General features: G+C 42.2%; 1 protein-coding gene across 1 annotated transcript in view; it reads left to right on the forward strand.

The window, feature by feature from the left end:
* FBXO3 (F-box protein 3) overlaps positions 1-15,541 on the forward strand; it is a 15,802-nt gene extending 261 nt beyond the window's left edge. The window contains exons 2-11 of the mRNA XM_009082139.1: positions 2,921-3,010; positions 4,112-4,275; positions 5,982-6,096; positions 8,636-8,840; positions 10,544-10,589; positions 12,076-12,160; positions 13,001-13,123; positions 13,543-13,658; positions 14,035-14,225; positions 15,152-15,541. Of these exons, the coding sequence (XP_009080387.1) occupies positions 2,921-3,010; positions 4,112-4,275; positions 5,982-6,096; positions 8,636-8,840; positions 10,544-10,589; positions 12,076-12,160; positions 13,001-13,123; positions 13,543-13,658; positions 14,035-14,222 (1,132 nt within the window). The 3' untranslated portion in view covers positions 14,223-14,225; positions 15,152-15,541. The remainder of the gene's footprint in view (positions 1-2,920; positions 3,011-4,111; positions 4,276-5,981; positions 6,097-8,635; positions 8,841-10,543; positions 10,590-12,075; positions 12,161-13,000; positions 13,124-13,542; positions 13,659-14,034; positions 14,226-15,151) is intronic.
* The last annotated feature ends 3,751 nt before the right edge of the window (positions 15,542-19,292 follow it).

Genomic DNA, 19,292 nt, shown 5'->3' on the forward strand with positions numbered 1-19,292 from the left:
CCGCCCCTCCCCTTTGCTCCCTTTCCTCTTCTAACGAAAATGATACGATCTCTGTTACTTTGGACAAGAGCACGGAGCAACAGGGCAAGAGAGAATGGTGTCACGCTGACAGAGGGCAGAGTTAGATTGCATTTTGGGAAGAAATCCTTCCCTGTGAGGTGCTGAGGCACTGGCACAGATTCCCAGGGAAGCTGTGGCTGCTCCATCCCTGGAAGTGTTCCAGGCCAGGTTGGATGGGGCTTGGAGCAACCTGGGCTAGTGGAAGGTGTCCCTGCCCATGGCCAGGGGTGGAATAGATAAGCTTTAAGGCCCTTTCATCCCAAACCATTCTGTAATGCTGTGGGTCTGTTTTTCTCTCCCCCATCACATGCTGGCTTTGTTTGTACCTTCCTCTAGAGGGAATGGCCATAAACTGATACAGGGGAGATTCAGGTTAGATGTTAGGAGAAATGTTTTCCCTGTTTGGGTGTTCAGGCACTGGAATATTGGCCAGGGAGGGGGGGGAGGCAGGGGAGATTCAGGTTAGATGTTAGGAGAAATGTTTTCCCTGTTTGGGTGTTCAGGCACTGGAATATTGGCCAGGGAGGTGGTGGAGTCACCGTCCCTGGAGGTGTTTAAGAGGTGTCTGGATCTGACACTGGAGGATCTGGTTTGGGGTTACAGCAGTGAAACGTTAAGGATTGAACTCAATGATCTTAGAGATCTCCTCCAACCTTTATGATTCTATGAGTGGACAGTCACCATCCCTGGAGGTGTCTGAGGACACACTGGACGTGGCACTCAGTGCCATGGTCTAGTGGACATGGGGGTGTTAGGTCACAGGTTGGACTCGATGATCTCAGAGGTATTTTCCAACCTTAATGAATCTGAGATTCTGTGTAAAATTCCAATCTGGAAATGAACTGATAATTCAGTTTGTAAAATCAGTATTTCCCTGAAACTCTTGTGAACCTCTGGGCAAACAAAGGGTGATCTAGTTGCCAGTAAATATATTCCATCATTTGAATGAGGACAACGAAACCAAATTAAATAAGATGACATTGCAGGGAGAAAAATAGGAATGAAAGTTTCAGGTGCCTCTTGGAGGCTTTGGCTGAAGAGTTGTGATTCATCCAGTGCTCATGAGAGTGTGGTCTGAGGTCAGACCTTACCAGTGAAGTGCAAGCTCTGGCAGTAATTGAAATCACAGTGTTTAATCAAGGAAGGAGGAATAAGTATGAATAAAATAGAATATTACCAAATGTGAGAGGTTTGGCTTTGGGTTTTTTTCCCTCCTCACAAGTATTAGCCCAGAATGATAAAGACATCAGGGAGAATTCTGTTAGGTTAACAGCGAAAAAGAGATTAAGCATAAATTGTTATGGATGGTTTAGTAGTAGTTGCTAATGGTGTGGTGAAGGTACTACCTATTTTGTTATATATTTAACAAGATAACATGGATTTTGGTGTGCAAAGACAATGAAATGCCATGTAGGTGTTGTAATTATAAGCTCAGTGAAGGCAGTTTTGCTTACCTGGATGTTTGCAGCACTCAAAGAGTTGAGGAAATCTCTTAAGTTGCTTCCGTTTGTTTTAGTGGCATACATACTGTGACCATCACAAACATTGCAGTTCCCTGTATTGCACAGGTTGGCTGGTCTGGTGGTGGCCCTTGAACATTTGCTCACCTGTCAGCCTCTCCATAATGTATGCAATTAGAGAGAATGGCTTTAATTGCACTTTTATCACATTTGAAGCCACATGTTCCTGTGATGCTGTGGGGACTTCTTTCCTTCCAGGAATTACAGGGTTGATAAACACCAATGCAGTCAATCTCTGCAAGGGCTTTGACTTTGGGGGATTTCTGTTCCACCCTCCCCAAAAGTATAAATTACTCCCATGTCATGAATGAAGTTCTGACATAGCCAATGAGTGTAAATGTGTTTCATATCAAAGACAAGATTGAAAGGCAACTTTATCTCACCATAGAGCTATGTCTATTTACACTCTTAGTCTTTCTTACTGACCAGTTTCTAAACTGCACTTACAAAACCCGGAACAGCAGTAACTGGAAGCTTGAGCTTGGTAACCTCATTTGGGGCGTTTAGATGTTAATCACAGCCATTAAACCACACACTCATTGTTAGGACAAGCTACCTGAGGAAGTGATGTTGCCACCTCTAAATTGATGATATCTTTTGGGGAGTTTCTTGAAAGTTTAGCACAAAATTCAGCTCAAAATGCATCAAGCCAGGATCAACTTGAATGGTTTCTGAGAACTGTTCTAGACCTATACCCTCCAGGTCTTCTAATACTTCATTGGCAATAGTGCTGTGTAGTGCATGGTGTGATTCTTTTTACTTCCTCAGGTACCAATGTTACCTGTAATGCAATGGCAGGAGCTAAATAGGGTGAGGCTACAGTACTTGTTTTCAGGTGTGTCACCCTTTTTATTTTCCCTATGTCTGTCTTTGTTTCTGGTCATGAAGTTAAACAACTTAAAGTGGAAAGTAACTTCAAGCTGTATAGTTTCTGCAGCTTATTGTTTCAGGAGTATGGAAACAGTGGAAAAGATAAAGGAGAGACTGACAATCCAGCTGAAAAATGGATTTAAATCACAGCTAGCCCATGCTACTGGAATGCCTAGCACTGGTGGAGTGGAGTCATGCTGGAATCTCAGGCAGTGTCTTCAGGATGACCTGCTTTACTGCACCACTTAATTGCTGACAGTTCTCAAAGGGTGTAGAAAAGTAGTTCATGACTTAGACAGCTGTAATGAAGACTTTGAACCACTGTAAGCACAGCTCGAGAAAGGACAGCTAGCTAACTCTGCTGCATTTACTTCGTGAGAAAGTGATGTGTAATGTACTGATCACTGTTTATCCCTGTTGTTTGTTTTGCTGCTCTTGTGCAATCAAACTGAAGGATTTTGTATTTATAGTTGCTGCTATTTAAATCGAAGATTAAATCAGCTATCAAGCCATGATCCATTGTGGAAAAGACACTGCAAGAAGTACTGGCTCATTTCAGAGTAAGTGGAGTTGTTTTAAGTCTTTTTTTCTGTGAAAATGAATTTCTGAGCCATGTTATTGTGCTGTCTGTTTATGGCCACGTGATTTCTGGTAACCCTAAGGTTGAGTTGGTGTTCAGCAGCTTCAAAGCCATGAAAGGCTGGAGGTGTAAAAATATTAATTTCCTGGAAAGGTTTCATGAACATACAAGTGTTAAAGTTTTGTGGACAGGTAGAGAAGAGGTGCACTGCTAATACCTCAGGTGAAGCAAAGGCTGCAGCTTGGATTTACCAGACCCTGTGGAGCAGAGTAACATTATGAGGGACACATCAGTCAAGGATAGTCATTACCCCACTGTGGATTTTAAATTTTACCACTTTGGTTTGACATTAGTCTATCTAACATCACAGATTAAACTTTATCTACTTTCACTCCCCCCCCCCCAAAAAATCTTCAAGAAGTAAAGTTGTTCTCTCATTTTTAGGGCTAGGGAGATCTTAGAGGTGATGTGAAGATTTCTCAATTGTTGCATTTTTATTTAGGTGTGTGAAGCTGTACTAAATCTTGCAGATTGAGCACACTGGTTGGACTGAGGAGCTGGAATATATCCTGACATAGACAAGGACTGCTACAGTCTGGAGGCAAACATCCTTTATCAGATGTTAGTCAGCACTTTTTTGCCAGCCTGTCTTCCCATGTCATGCCTGTGAGGAGAACTGAATACACAGGAATTCCTTAACAAAGTGACTTTGCAGCTCAGTGCACAGACCTCTCATTTGACTCTGGTTTGCTCCTTGTTATTGGGTAAATAAAGGAGTTTGTGACTAGTGCAGCAGATAAAAAACGTGATGTGAATTAGCAATTCGGCAGCTGTAGGGTTCCCTCCCAGGCAGCACTCTGTTTAGAAGGCACTCTGTGAAGGAGTATTGTTTCTGGATTTTCCTCTAAGTACCCCAAAGGTTTCCCAATTCTGTTCCAACTTGCTGTGGAGGAGATGCTGGAATTAACTGAGTTTGTGTGGCAGTGCTCCTGGCTGGACCTTTCTGTTCCTGCCAGATAACAAACACTAACTCCTTGGGTGTAGCTTGGAATTTGAACATATGTTCTTCATGCCCACTCAGAGAGGAGAAAAGCCGACGGAATCAGAGCTGGAAATCCATCTTCATCACTACCTACTCTGACCTAGGGAGATACATCCAATACTATGCCACCCTGAAGAAGGCCTGGGATGACCTGGAGAAGTACTTGGGACAGTGGTGTCCCCGGATGATTGGTTCTCTGAAAGGTATGCTGGAGCTGCTGCTGGCTGGGGGAGCTTGGCTCACCCAGCCTTGCCTGCCATTCAGTGTCTTGCTGCTTTCATCAAAGGTGTGTCCCTTGATTTTCAGAGTCCTGAAAGTCAGGTGGATGTGCTTTCCCTTCCCCTGCAGTAAATAAGGAAATGTGACCACAGGCATCCTTGCCCAGTTGCTATGGATCCATAGATTCTCTGGACACTTCAGAAAAGTAATCAAGAGGTTTTTTTTTTCTTTTATCTTCTTTACCTCTGGAGAATCAGGAAATGAATACACTTGTTACTCCTTTTGTCTTTGGTTACTATGACCAATTGTTTATTTGTTTGTTATTATTTTTAGTGGCATAATCCCACTACTTCAAGGACCTCCTGATGTGATTTTATTTGTGAGGTTTTCCTAAGACCTAATTAAAACACTCTTACATGAAAACATACATGTTAAACTGAAGCCAAACAAAAAGGAAGGTGTGGGGTCTTTTTTCTTTTTATCTGAAGGTCTTACTGTGTTCCTCTAATGGAGATAAATCAGTGGTCAAATGATAATTTTTGCTTTTCTTCCTCTAAGATTCTATTTTCAATTTCAATTTGTGTTTTAGTATTTGAAGTACTTCCAACTGTTCTGGTTCATAACTCTTATATGATGTGTTGGTGCTTTTCTGGTATAGGGACAAAAAAGCTTTTAAATTTTCAGCTACTTCAGGGTTTATTTGAAGTTGACTTTTAGACCAAGATGTTAGATTTAACCTGGTCTGTGAACTGGAAAGAGGACTATAGACCGTGATCTCTTTCCTGCTTAAACTTGTGTGTTTCTTGGCTTGCAGGATGGTGCTGGATTCCTGAGTTCTGCTAAGTGTTTGTGAAGAGTAGAATGTAGATCTTAATGCTTACTATTTTCTTTAATTTGTTAATAAACTGGAAAGTTGGAGGTATTGAAATTAACAGGTTTTACTTTCAAAATTCCTCTGAAGAATTTGGTGCAACCAAGCTTCTGTTTATCTACAGAAATACAAGGCTAAGTTTTAAATGATCAGTTTCCACACTTGTATAGTCATAGCACGTTTTAGATAAAACTTAGCCTTTTTACATACCATTTGTAAGGGATATTTTTTCAGTTAATTGTTAAATTATATCCTGTGAATGAAGCAGATAATGAATACAAAAAGGGTTTAAAAAGAATTGCCCAACAAACCTTGATTGGAACAGACCACACAGCCATACTTTCTGAGAAGTGAGGGTTTGGAAAGCCCCTGAAGTGTGTGTGGAGGTGTGAGAATAGTTCTCTTCTCCCCTTTCTGTGGTTGATGTGAGCTTGGAGTTCCAGGTGAATGGTGGCTGCAGCCAACACTCTTGGTTACTGACTGAGCTGCAAACTGAAAGGAGCAACTAGAATGATGAAAGAGCAAAATCAATATTGCCTGAAGGTTGTAACTGGGACTCAATTAGCTAATGACAACATTGTGGGGGAAAGGTTCCTTTTGCTTTATAAACACTTTGTGCTTTCAGGCCTGTTGAGGTTTCCCTGGATAGAGACAAGAGCTGTATCAAGGAATCACTTGGTCATCATCTGCCTTTCAGATTTATGTAATGTTCCTTCTGCTCATGTCATGAAGTCACCAGATATTGACTTGAGTCCATCTTGGTTTGATCCAGGCATTTACAAATTCCATGCTTTCTATCCCATCTGTGTTCTGCCCCAGAGAGTGTCCGGGAGGAGGATCTGGATGCTGTGGAAGCACAAATTCGTTGCAAACTCCCTGATGACTATCGGTGCTCGTTCCGTATCCACAATGGGCAGAAGTTAGTTGTTCCTGGGTAAGGAGAGAAAACTAAGAAAACTACTTACCACATTATTAATTCCTTCTGTATTTCTCAGACACTTTGTTTAATAAAAAGGCTAAGATGTCTCCTGAACAGGATAAATGAGGCATTTAAATGTATTGTAACTGAGTCACTGCTTAACTGACATGTCTAGAATGGGCTCTCTTCTAATGCTGGGAGTAATTGAACACACAGTGTAACTTTCTAATTGCTCAAATTACTCTTACACTTTCCTTTTGCCTAGTGAGAACCCTTTTCATTTTCGTGCAATAACTCAAGCTTCCAGCTGGTAGACTTTTAATCATAGCACTGCAAGTTGCTCCCCTGAAGTTTTGGGTTGTACTACAGAAGTAAATTAGCCTCTTGCACTCTTCAGGCTTAGTTCTTAATACCTTTTTTTTTTTCTTTCAAATGGTTAGGGAATAACTTTAACCCAGTTAGTCATATGAAATGGATCAAAATGTCAGTTCTGCAAATTAAGTTTTCTCAGCAGAAGATCTTAAAATTTTACACAGTTTCAGCAGTGAAAAGCTGCTTTTACATTAAGGTTAGAAGGCAGATAGCCAAACAGTTTCCTATCCTTCAGCTATAGCAAAAGTTAGCAGGTCAGCACTTGATAAAGTGCTGCAAACATTGGCAAAAGATGGGAAGCTACAGCAAATGTTTGCAGTGTCTGTGGGGAGGAATGTATTCATGTTGCTCTGCCAAAACCTTCCCTAGTAAAGGCAGTGCAGCTTTTTCCAATTCTAGTGCTGGATGTGCAGAAGGGATATGGGGAGCTGTTTTATGCAAGCACAAGGGTGATTTCTAGTTCTGTTTTCCAGAAGAGACTTTTTTTTAGAGAGGAGATAGGAGCCCTAGGTCTAGTTTTCAAATGAAGCTTTGCAGCCTGTGTGCTTCCTGCTCTTCCTACTGCTTTGTCACTCCCACAAAGCCTGTGCTGTGATGATGTGCCCATGGAAGGGCTGCAGGAGCACACCCAAGCCTTTGGGCATGCCCTTCAGCTTGGAGCACTGTCACTGGGCTGTGGCCCAGTGCTGTGCCCTCAGAGGGGAGGCCTGAGCCTGACACACAGGTTGGCAAACCTGGTTGGTGTGGCACTGACTGGGGAAAGAGGTAGGACTGACAGAACGAGAACAGAAGAAGAAAAGCTGCCACACTGTGAGGAGAAGGTGTGGTCTCACTGGTGGGGACAAGCTTGGTTGTGGGAGGTGAATGCTGGAATGGTCAAGGGTGGGTAATGGGACTCTGCAGTAAGTTGTTAGATAGAAATGGAAGTGATTGTCATTGCTTCAGGTTTCAGTGTTTGGATGTCAGCACCTCTTTTTAAACTGTAGAATGTGCTGATTCCAGGCAAGACTAGGTGAGGAGGAGGAGGAATGGAACTTGTTGCCCAAGAAGGGATCAGCTTATAGCACGCTGACATGTGGCAGCTTGTACCTGAGTCACTGCTTTCACAACACCCCTGAACGCTGAGCATCAGCAGCAGTTCACATCTAAATTGCTTTCACTGGTGCTCTCAGCAGGGAGTGTGGGTGTGGAGGTGTACACTGCAGGTTTGTGTACTCCTCACATTGCTATGTGCACCGCTGTACTATGTCCCTTGGAGCTGATCAGTTTGATCCTGTTTCGGTTTTTGATCATTCTTAGCATGAGTGTAGGTTGCTTGGATTTTTCATTTTCATCCTGGCTCTCATCTAGCCCAGCATTCCTATCAATATTAACCTTATTCCAGTGCTCACTTCCATTCCTAATCTGCTGAGTCTTTCTGATTAGCACTCCTTTTCCCAAATGTGTATGTTCTTTTATTGCACGTGAGAGGCTCCTTCTGCTGCTTCAACATCACCTTACTGTCAAAACCAGATTAAAACATCCCATCCTTTCCTGTGCTGCTTACACAAAGCTAGAGGGAAAAATCAGAGAGACATTTGATGGCCTTGCCATGTCATGGTGATGAATATTATCTTCTTGCCTTGTATGTCTGTTTGCTTGGGTCTATGCCTTAGTGTTATACTGAGATGATAGTTTCTGGAGCTTAGTAGTTATTTCACTTCTCAATCTTTTCTCCAAAGCATAGAGTACTTTGCTTACTGTAGTTTTGGTCAATGACTGCTACTATAGCAGCCTGGTATTCATTGTGCCATGGAAAGATCATGGATGCTTTGGTAGTATTGAAATGAACTTGTACAAAGCTGGAGACACAGACCAGTGGTTATTGTTGTATTACGCTGCTATCAGGAGCTGTGTCAGCTGTGAACAGCTCCTTTGAAGGCATTGCAGACACGATGGGAACCACCAACAGAGTTTAAAACGTGCAGGGAAGTGTTTACCTTGGAGCCATCAGCCTCCCTTGTGAAGTCTGACGTGAGCTACTAACCTAGTTTGGCACGTGGATGTTAGTCTTGGGTTTCACCTAAGTCTTGATAAGCGTCTAGAGCATTGAAAGAATCAGTGTTTCTGAAGGATCAAAAGCTAACCTTGACTTGTGAGTGCTGTCTTTGTTTATCTTTCCCTTTCTTGTTGTTGTCTTAAGCCTGATGGGCAGCATGGCCCTGTCCAACCACTACCGCTCCGAGGACTTGCTGGACATCGACACGGCGGCTGGAGGGTTCCAGCAGAGACTGGGCCTGAAGCAGTGCCTCCCTCTGACCTTCTGCATTCACACTGGTCTGAGTCAATACATGGCCCTGGAGAGTGTGGAGGGACGAAATAAATACGAGATCTTCTATCAGTGTCCAGTAAGGAGGAGATATTTATACTTGTCAGTGATGTCTAATGATTGATAGTGCCCCTGTGCTTGTTATCTGGTAGCTGAAATATTTTATGTAGCAAAAAGTGAATATTAAGATTATATCAGCTTGTTACTTGCTCCTGAGTTGCCATCTGGTTTTCATCAAAGCCCATAAGTGAAAGGAATGTCCGTGAAGTGCTTAATGGTTGTAGCAACTTCTGTAGGGTCGTGGTGATGGGCAAGATTCATCCTTTTTTTGGAAGGCATCAATTTAATTTGCTCAGACTGTGGCAGGTATATATACAGAGTGTGTGTATGTACATATATATATATATATATATGTATGTATGTATTCTTGTCCCTGTTTCTGTAAGGAAGAAAAGCTTTTTCATTATGAAAGATCAGCATCTATATGTTTGTATATATGTATGTATGTCCTCCTCCAGTTTGTTAGATGTGAAATTAAGACAGTACACGATCCCCTTTGTTTTGTAAGCAGGACTTGCTCTCCAGCAAGAGAATAAACTGCTGTTGATCAGCTTCTTTGTAGAATTTAGCTCCCTGAGTATTTTGCATGATTCTTAAAGCTGTAGAGGTTTAAGAGAGCCATTTTGTTGCTAGCAAAGCTTCAGGATATTATACCTAATAAGATTTTTAACCTCTCTCTCTCCACCCATCACCTGGTGACTTCCCTACCACCACCTGTCCCCCCCAAAAGAAAGTGGGGCAAGTAAGGTTTTTCCCAGGATTTGAGCCACTCATTCCCAGTTTCTTGTAAAAAGACATAGGAATCTTCATCCTGCTGTAAAGTTCCTGGCAGTTTATTTTCAAAGCACATAGAAATGAGATTTCTAGGGATTGCCTTGATAATGGATCACTTGAAGGATGTGAACATCCCCCTTTGTATTATGCCAACTATTTAAACCTTCTGATATTGCTTGGGAACTTGGAAGGTCACCCAAACACTTTATTTTGGTTCATCTCTGGTCAGCCCTGTTTGTTCCAGAGAGATGTGATTGTACAGGAGGTGGGATTGTTTAGCCTGGAGAAGGCAGGACTCAAGGGGGTCGTACCAATGTTGATAAATATGTGATAGCAGAGTGTAAAGGAGTCAGAGATAGACTCTTCACTGTGCTGCCTGCCCAGAGACAGAGAAGGGACAGTGAGTACAGGTTGAAACACAGGAAACTTGACCTGGCTGTGCACAAAATCATGTTTGCTGTGGGTGTGGTTGGACACTGGAACAGGTTACCCAGAGAGCTTCTGCTGTTCCTTTCACTGGAGAGAGTCAAACCCCAACTGGATGTGACCCTGGTGCTATAGGTCACCCTGCCCCAGGCAGAGGGATCAGACTGATCATCTCCAGAGTTCTCTCCCAGCCTCAGCTGTTCTGTGCCTCTGTTCCAAGGCAGTATTTCTGGGGGCCTTGTTTCTTGAACGATGCATTGAACCTGATTTTCTATGCAGGAGCCTTGGTGGAAGGTTCAAACTGTATGTTCAGTGGTGACGTGAGCACTCGCAGGGACAGGAATGTGAGTCTTACATGGCTGAGGGTCTGACTAGGAGAATAATGATGTGTTAAGCAGCCAGACCTTAGGTTTGGGGAATATAGGGAAAGGATTCCCTATGTTATATTTCAGGTGTTGAATTTTAACCTTGAAAGTCCAGTGTTCTCCTTCTAACGCATCCTGAAACTTCTTTCCCTTTCAGGACCAAATGGCTCGCAATCCCTCTGCCATCGTTATGTTCATTACAGGTAAGACATTAGCTAAAATATCCTGCAAAATGTTTTCATTTTGGTATGTAAAAATTGCATATCAGTGTGACTTGAACAAAGCAAGTGTTCCAGATGTTCTGTGCTACCTGTAAGACTCTAACCTGCTTTAAAACATCAGTGGTTACTTGAAATGAGATGCAAATATTCTCAATTAAAGTTTCTCCTTCTGCGTGTCCTGTATACAAATCAGTTTCTAACCTGCCTAGCAAGGTGAGCAAAACCTTTGTTAGCCATCGTGGGGTGATGTCAGCAGTTATTAAACACAGCACCCAAGTGGTCAGAAAGGTTTAGATATATTTTATTTTTCCCCAGTAGTTTTTGGAGCCATCTTAGAAGGTGAAAGATCTGTTTGTTTTGGCTATGTCTAAATTAATTCCTTTCAGCAGCAAAGGAGGTGTGCAATAAATGTCACTAAAATGAATATTAAAATCTAGCAGTAAGAAACCACATTAGGCATTGCTATACCATTGCTGATCTGGGTTAATCTTGGCTACCACAGGGTGGAGGGGAAGTTCCATACACAGCATTTCTCTTTGCACTCTGAAGGTGGAAGGGTAAATTGGTCCACTTTTTCTGTTCAGCTACTTTGTACAAGGTTTGTATTCTGTAGATTAGTAGTAGAAAGAAGGCTAATAAACTTGGAGTCCCTTAGACTTCCAGAAGATCAAAGGACAGCACACATAGCTCGTGCTCAAAGGTGGCAAGTGCACTTAATCTGGCAGGGTAGTACTTGATAACAGAGCAGTGAAGGTGAGATTAATCATTTCTTTGTATTTCAGTTTAAATCCAATTTTGGATCAGGACTGTTGATAAACAGTTGAACTCTGTACTTTTCTGTTGAACTCTGTATTGCAATGCTTGAAAGATTTATGGCTGAGAAATTGCTTTACAGAGAGCTGGTATGTGTGAAACTCTTCTTGGAGAGTTAAATGTGACAGCTCGAGTGTCTACTTAGCAATCAAGCTGTTCCAAAATAATGACTGGGTGTATGAAATGGTGTTCTCAGACAATGGCTCCAAGTGTCTGAAAACCCCGAGCTCTTCAGAGTGTTCTGGGTTGTAGCAGGAGTGTGGAGTGTGTCTATGACTTATCCCTCCTTTTTAAGGAGAGGAAATTCTGCAGCTTGCTAGCATTTCCCTTAGAAGCTATTCAAGTGGAGACCAAGTGATGAGACACACCAGCATTTAAGACCATGATTATAATGTGGAATACTTAGCTGGGAGATTGTTTGCTGGCTGTGTCAGTTCTGCAGTATGCACCCTTAGCTCTCAGTGCTTGTTTGGTTTCTCCAAGTTATCCTTCCTGGTGGAATGAACTGGAGTACTGACTGACTCATCTAAGTAAGTCTGAGGGTTTGTTATAAAAACAATCAAAGCTTTAAACTTTTTCCATGAAGTATTTATTGTAATGTGCTTAGTGGTAAATTTGCCTGTCCCTATGAATGTTTTTCTTCCTTGGCTTGTAGGGACATCTTACTTGGAGTGGTTTACATCCTATGTAAACAAAGTTGTCACTGGAGGTTATCCTATCATCAGAGACCAGATCTTCAGGTATTGTGTCTGGGATTTAGAACCTCAGTGCAAGGTTTTGATGCTGCTTCTGCAATGCTGACCTCTTCCCAAGTACTTCTGGGTGCCTGATAACAAAAGCTGATGGTGGAAAGAGGAGAAAGCATGTGAAACTTATGGCAGATAAAGCTGTAAAAAGGAATGCTTAAAGCCATTTTATTAAACAGAAGCTTCAGAGTTTGCAGTAACAGGACCAGAATTTTGCCTTGTAACTGATCTGAAGTTTAGTAAACAGCATGATATATATTCTACTTGCCATGAGTGTGTTGCTGCTGCTGTACTGTTCTGAGTTATTTAAACCCCCAATCTTTCAGCAAACTGCTCTCTGAAATAGCACTGCTGAGTATGTAAATGAACAGCACTTGTTCTGGTGTTTGCATCTTCATGCACTTGCAAGTTCTTCTAAGTAGAAGCAAGAGCCTTAATTCTGTCCAACTGGGATGCTGTAGAGCCAAGTCCCTGGTCTGTAAAGTAATTTTTTGATAGAGTTTCTAGGATTTCTTTTTCAAATAGCATAATGACACATTTTTATTAAACAAATGTGTTTTCATTGACCTCAGACCAAACTTTTCACCTAGTACAAGTGTTAATGGAGGTACAAAGGGGCCCAGAGCTGTCAGGGTTCAGGTGATGGGGAGCTGCACAGCCTGAAGACACTGCACACATCTGTCCTTTATTTTACTGCCTAATGAAAGGTTAAGAATTGCATTTAACTTAGCACCACAGTGTTCTTATTAGTGATTAACTAATGGCTTTACATGGTTGGTTTTCTGTATTGAATGTGCAGAGCTGTTTGCAGAGTTAATGTTTTCCTCTCTGTAGGTATGTGCATGACAAAGAATGTGTTGCTACCACAGGAGATATTACTGTGTCTGTGTCCACGTCTTTTCTACCTGAACTCAGTTCTGTCCATCCACCACATTATTTCTTCACCTACAGAATCAGGTAAAAATAACAACTGGATTAACTCTTACAGCACAGGATAAGACCTATGGAAGGTTCAAAGCATCAGTTGTTGCACATCTCTGCACAGAATTCCAAAATGAACAGGATGTGCACAACATGCTGTACTTCTTAATAAAAAAAACCTAAATCATTACACAGGGGACACAGAGTACCAGTTGACTTGGCAGTTGGTTAAGTACAGTGATGGGTGGGGAAAAGAAGTAGCTGTTGTGATTTAGAAAGGGGTAAATAACAACAGAGTGAGGCAGAGGCATGGAGGTGGATCCTGCTAACTCATTCAGGATACTTTGCCTTAGTGGGTTATTTCCAGCCTACTTTGAGATCTCAAGGGCACTAAAGCATTCCTAAAGTATGTGAAAATAATTGCATAACCATTAAGCATGTTCTTTGGCTCCTAGAATTGAAATGTCCAAAGATGCTCTTCCTGAGAAGGCTTGTCAGCTGGACAGCAGGTACTGGAGAATAACAAATGCAAAAGGTGATGTGGAAGAAGTGCAAGGTCCTGGAGTAGTTGGTAAGTGAAAGATTATTTTTCCTAACCCAGCAGAGGGAGAGTGTTTAATGTACTTGTTAGGCAAGTTAGGTTACTCATCAGGGTAGTAGTTATATAGTTTGTATCAAAATCACTTTGTTGCTTGAGAGAAAAAGAATATGTATCATCTGTTCTGGCTTTCAAGTTGTTTTGCAAGGGCTTTCTGAGCATCCTGCTAGTTAACTGCTATTCAGATAGATTTTTTTAGTATCAGTAATTGCTGAGAATCATTTGTGCATCTACTGGAATATAGAATGATCTGCCTGAATTTGTTGTGGAGTACAAGTGTTTTAGCAAACTGCTAAATTGTAGTTGTGTCTCAGTCCTTAACTAATGTGCTCTAATATTTTACCACCAGGGGAGTTTCCAATTATTAGTCCAGGGAGAGTCTATGAATACACCAGCTGTACTACCTTTTCCACAACCTCTGGATACATGGAGGGGTACTACACCTTCCACTGCCTCTACTACAAGGACAGGTTCTTTAATGTCACAATTCCTAGATTTCACATGGTGTGTCCAACGTTCAAGGTGTCTACAGCATGACTGGTAAGTGGAGATGCAGGTTCCCAAAAAAAACCCCACCAAAATGGCAAAAATTACAGTGCTGAACAGTGTTTATGTTGCTAATTCCATACAAAATATGCACCACATTTCAGAGCTCTTAGAAATTAAGTTGTAGAGTCTGTATGATGTTCATTACTTCTTGCTGGAAGTGCATTTCATAAAGCCATTTAATGACTTTGCAAATCAGGAAGATACTTAACTTGCTGTTAATTATAATGTAGTTTTAGTTGGGAGATTGCAGGCTAACTATCACTTCTCCCTTTGCTTTGGCACATTTAGAGAAGAACACTTGATTTTTTTCTTCCTGCTTTTTGTGCAAGCACTGAGCCTTTCCTCAGGGGTGGGCACCTGCTTGTACACTTCCTCGGGTTTTTCCCAGGATTTGAGCCACTCATTCCAGCACCTCTCACAGCAGGTGCCAGCAGATATGTTGCTTCTAACAGAAAATGACATCTCTTAACTCTTGCTCATATATTCGGGAGCTGTAACCTCCTTCTCTTCAGCTCACTGTAAAAGCAATTTGCTTTTCTCAGTTGCTCTGCCTCTGTTTTTAAAGGCAGCAATGAGCCTTTGCCTTTTAAACTACTTTAATCAAAGACAGCTGGAGCTGCCAAGGCAATCAGCACAGCTGAGATATGGATTTGGGGCTTTGCATAGTTGTGGGTATGGAATAATAAAACCTAAGGGAGATTTGCTGAGTTGAAGGTCAGGTAGTTTGGCAAAATGATCTCTGTGGCAAATGAAACTTAGTAGTTGTAAAGAGGTGGTTTTAGGACATAGACACAATATCTGCTTCAGCTAATCAATGTGATAATGCAGACCAGATTGTTCCAGGCAATTGTTAATGCTTTCTTATAACTAGGTGGGAGAGAAGATTTTAATCAAATAATGGATGTGTTTTGTATTAGGAAACAAATCCTAATGAATCTGCAGTGGATGAAGATTCCACAGACACTGATGACTCTGAAGATCAGCACATAGTGTTGGACATTCCTGTGCCCTCTGGTCGCTGCCAGCATCATACCTGATGGGATTGTTTTCCGAGCTAACTGTTTTCAGAAGTTGAATTCTTTGGGGCTAGTGCATAAGGATATTTCTGACTCCTGTAAATGATCTCTGTTGCACATCAGGGCAACTAGCATGAATGTTGGTGCCAGTTCTGATATTCGTTAGAGTATAACTTCTTTATTCCCTGGTTTGGAAAGGGTGGGAGGGTGGGAGACAGGGGAGGGAGAGGAAGAGAAAGGTGTTTGGGCTTTGTTCACTTTTTTCTGAAGTGTGGAACAGCTTGATAGTCTGAGGTTATTACATCTTCCATTTTTAAACTATTGCCTATTTGTGACCATACTGCAGACATGGTGTGGGGGTTTGGTTTTATACAAGTATTTAAAATTAGCAATAGACAAGATGGCAAAAAAGGTGTATCCTGCTGTCCTTTCTCATGAGTTTCTCCTCTGGGTAACTCCTGCTAAGAATGAAACTTGCTGTTTGGACTGTACATCCCATTTGGGTGAGATTAGGTGCTCTTAGGCTATTTTTTAAAAAAAATTAACATAGAAATAGCAAAAAGTTCTGGTCATCGAATGCATAAGTTGGGACTGAAACTGGCCTTATTTTCAGACAATCTGTTTGTTGGCTTAATTTTATGCTAAGTGACTCTGATTGGATAATGCCTCTGGGAATGTTGTGTCCATGCATAATCTGCCACTCACTAACCAGGAAGTTTCTCAATGACTACAAAGTATGGATTTGTAAATATGTTTTGAGGTGGGTTTTTTTTTCTTTATATGATGTTTGCTGTTGTCATAGGTGACAAATTTATGCTAAGTATCATGTTTCCCTAAATCCTCTGGATTTTTGTAACTATGCCTGAATTAAAAAAGGAAAGGAAAATAAAAATGGAGGAGCTTGAGGGAACACCAGATGAGTAGAAACTATATTTAAAGAAGTATCTGTTTGTTTTATCATTTTTATTTTGGGTTTTTTTGTTGTCATTAATAAACAACTTAACTGCCTCCTTCCCTCTGAAGTGCTGCATGGGACTGTTCTTGCCAAGACATTGCTGTAGTCAGTGCCTCATCTTCACAGACAGAATTAGTAGCTCCTATGAGGAAAACTCGGTGTATTGTGGTTCCAGCTCAAAGTTTCCATTATTGACTAGTTGCATGTTGACAGGGGCAACAGAAATGACAGACACCAGCAAAAAGAATAGGCTTATTTTACTACTGGAGTTTGAGATAATACAGAAATGAGTAATATATTTACTTACACAGTCAGTTTGCTAAGCTCTAATTTCAAGCAGCATGAGCAGCAAATTAGATAAGCATTACTACACATGAGAAAGAATAGTGATTAAGAAAGACACATCACCAATTGCCCTAATACTTTATCACCATCCAGACCTGCAGTTGCTGGGGAGCCCCTGGTTGCAGTGAGGGTTTGGAGAGCCTTTCCTGGTGATTGGGAAGTCCTACACAGTGTATCCACTCATAGCTGAGACGTCCAAAGTCGCTGCAAATACTTTGCATAAAAGTTATCAGCCTTTTAGTCATCTAAATTTTAATTCTGGCATTTTAATTCTGGCATTAAAACAGCTGCATCCAATGTCATTATGCATCTACTTTCAGCAGTTTAGCCAACTAGCACAAAAGAGCATTGATCACAAGAAGTACAGGACTCATATCTGCAAGTCAGCTCTAGCTTGGGCTTGTTGTCCAAACTCTAGCATTTCAATTGGTCTGTTGACTTACAGATGAATCATGGTGATTAAACTGCTCCTATAGCTAGTGATGCAGATATAGTCAGATCATAATGTTTCAAACCCCAAAGGTAAAGTCCATTCACAAACACTTTCCCCCATTTTATATACCAAGCATGATATCAAATGGTATGGAGTAACCCTTTGGTCAGTTTGGGTCACCTGTCCCAGAACAGCACATTACAGCAAGTCCTGGTATTGGATTCTCCATGTGCTCAGACTGCTTTAGTGCCAGAAAGCATTTTCCATAGTGATACAAGGTAGAAAAACCAAGTATCGAGTATGATCCCTACAACAGTTGTTTGGGTAAAACATCTGAAGAGTCAAAACCAATTGCTGCTGTCCCTTGCAGGAGTCAGGGCAGCAGTGAGAATTGCTAGAGTGGTTTCAAAATGTTGCCAAGTTCCCCAGTTTTCTTTTCCCTCAGTATTATCTGTGAGGGGAAATTGTGTAATGCTTTCTCACACAAATTTCATCCTGGGTTCAGGGAAACAAGGTTTTACCAGAATGAGAGCTTCCTCCAGAATTTCATCCTGGGTTCAGTGAAACAGGGTTTTACCAGAATGAGAGCTTCCTCCAGGTCTATCAGTCTGTTGTGCATTATAAGGCAGAAAACCCTCATAGTTGGGGGCTTGCTTGGGACTTTACCAGGATCTGTATGCTCTAGTTGAGTGGGATCAGCTCAAGGGTATGGGATACAGTAAACACTCCCAATTCTTTTGCCAATTTCACTTTTTTTAGGGAGTGATTCTCCCTTGGGTCCTTAAAGAGGAGCTATAATTATTGCTGATTGTGGGAGAAGCCAAAGGCCAGGACAGTGCTGTTCTGTCATTCCTGAGCACTGCAGAGAGAGCTGGAGGCCAGAGGACATGTGAGAGCTGTGTCTGTGGAGTGATGAGGTAACCAGGTAGGGAAGTGACAGATGATAGCTGTTACTGTCCCAAACACGCATGTGTTTGTAACTGGGAAAGGTTACTCCCTTGCTCCGGGCAGCTATTTTAGCACAGGGCGTAGTGCCTGGAGCTGCCAGAAGCACTTGTAGCTCTTCATCATGCGCAGCCAGTGGCTCTCCCCACCTCACCCAAAACTGAAGGTTATGCCAGAGTGACATGAAAAACAAAGGGGCCGAATCCAATGAGGGAAATAAGGAGTTGGTATTTGCCAGCACTGCTAGACTGTTGGAATCTTCACTGAGCGGTAGGAGAGAATTGACTGGAGACCCTGACGGCACTTCAGTGCTCTGGGTGAGCATGGAGGTGTTGGGAGGGTCTACTGGTAACACCACTGTAGTGCACGCAACTGCCCAACTCTTCCTGCAGGCACTCTAACCTGCTGTGTGCACACACAGACTGTAACACACCACATGGAATGTCCTCCCCTTTGGCCACTGTCCTGCAGCTTCAGCCTGAAGTTCTAATGGCTTCTAACTCAGATCTGACTGATGCTGATGCTTGTTAGGACTTGTCAGGGTGCTGTGGTTTAACCCCAGCCAACAACCAAAAGCCACACAGCCGTTTGCTCACTCCCCACCGACAGGGTGTGGGGGGAGAATCACAAGGGTAAAAGCTAGAAAACTCATGGGTTGAGGTAGTCAGTCTAATCGGCAAAGCAAAAGCCACACACACAATCAAAGCAAACCAAGGAATTAATTCACTGCTTCCCATGGGCAGGAGGTGTTCAGCACCTCCAGGAGAGCAGGGCCCTGTCACATATAACAGTGACTTGGGAAGACAAACACCATCACTCCAGATGTCCCCCCTTCCTCCTTCTTCCTCCCACCTTATATACTGAGCATGATGTCATATGGTATGGAATATCCCTTTGGTCAGTTTGGGTCATCTGTCCCATCTGTGCCTCCTCCCAACTTCTCATGCACCCCCAATGTCCTTGCCAGTGTGGCAGTATGGAAAACAGTAAAGGCCTTGGCTCTGTGTAAACTCTGCTCATCAATAACAAAAATCTCTGCATTATCAACCCTGTGTTCTGCACAAATCCTAAACACAGCCCCATACTAGTGAAGAAAGTGAACTCCACTTCAGCCCAGAGCAGGACACAGGGTCATACCAGCCTTGTTGAAGACCTGTGAGTTCAGCACATGGTTAAACCCTGAGACATCCAAGACAATCTTCCCATCCCTGGAAGAGCCCTACACTGACAGCCTCTATAATTGCTCTGTAGAATTCCTTCAGCTTTTCTGTGGGATTTTGCTGGCTGGGTGCCTTAATGGAGAGGATTTTTGGCAATTGTTTCCTTGTTGAGGCTGGGTCACATGAAAGAAAAACAAGTGGTGT

This window comes from Acanthisitta chloris, unplaced genomic scaffold, assembly GCF_000695815.1.
Source record: "Acanthisitta chloris isolate BGI_N310 unplaced genomic scaffold, ASM69581v1 scaffold23029, whole genome shotgun sequence".
Taxonomy (NCBI): domain Eukaryota; kingdom Metazoa; phylum Chordata; class Aves; order Passeriformes; family Acanthisittidae; genus Acanthisitta; species Acanthisitta chloris.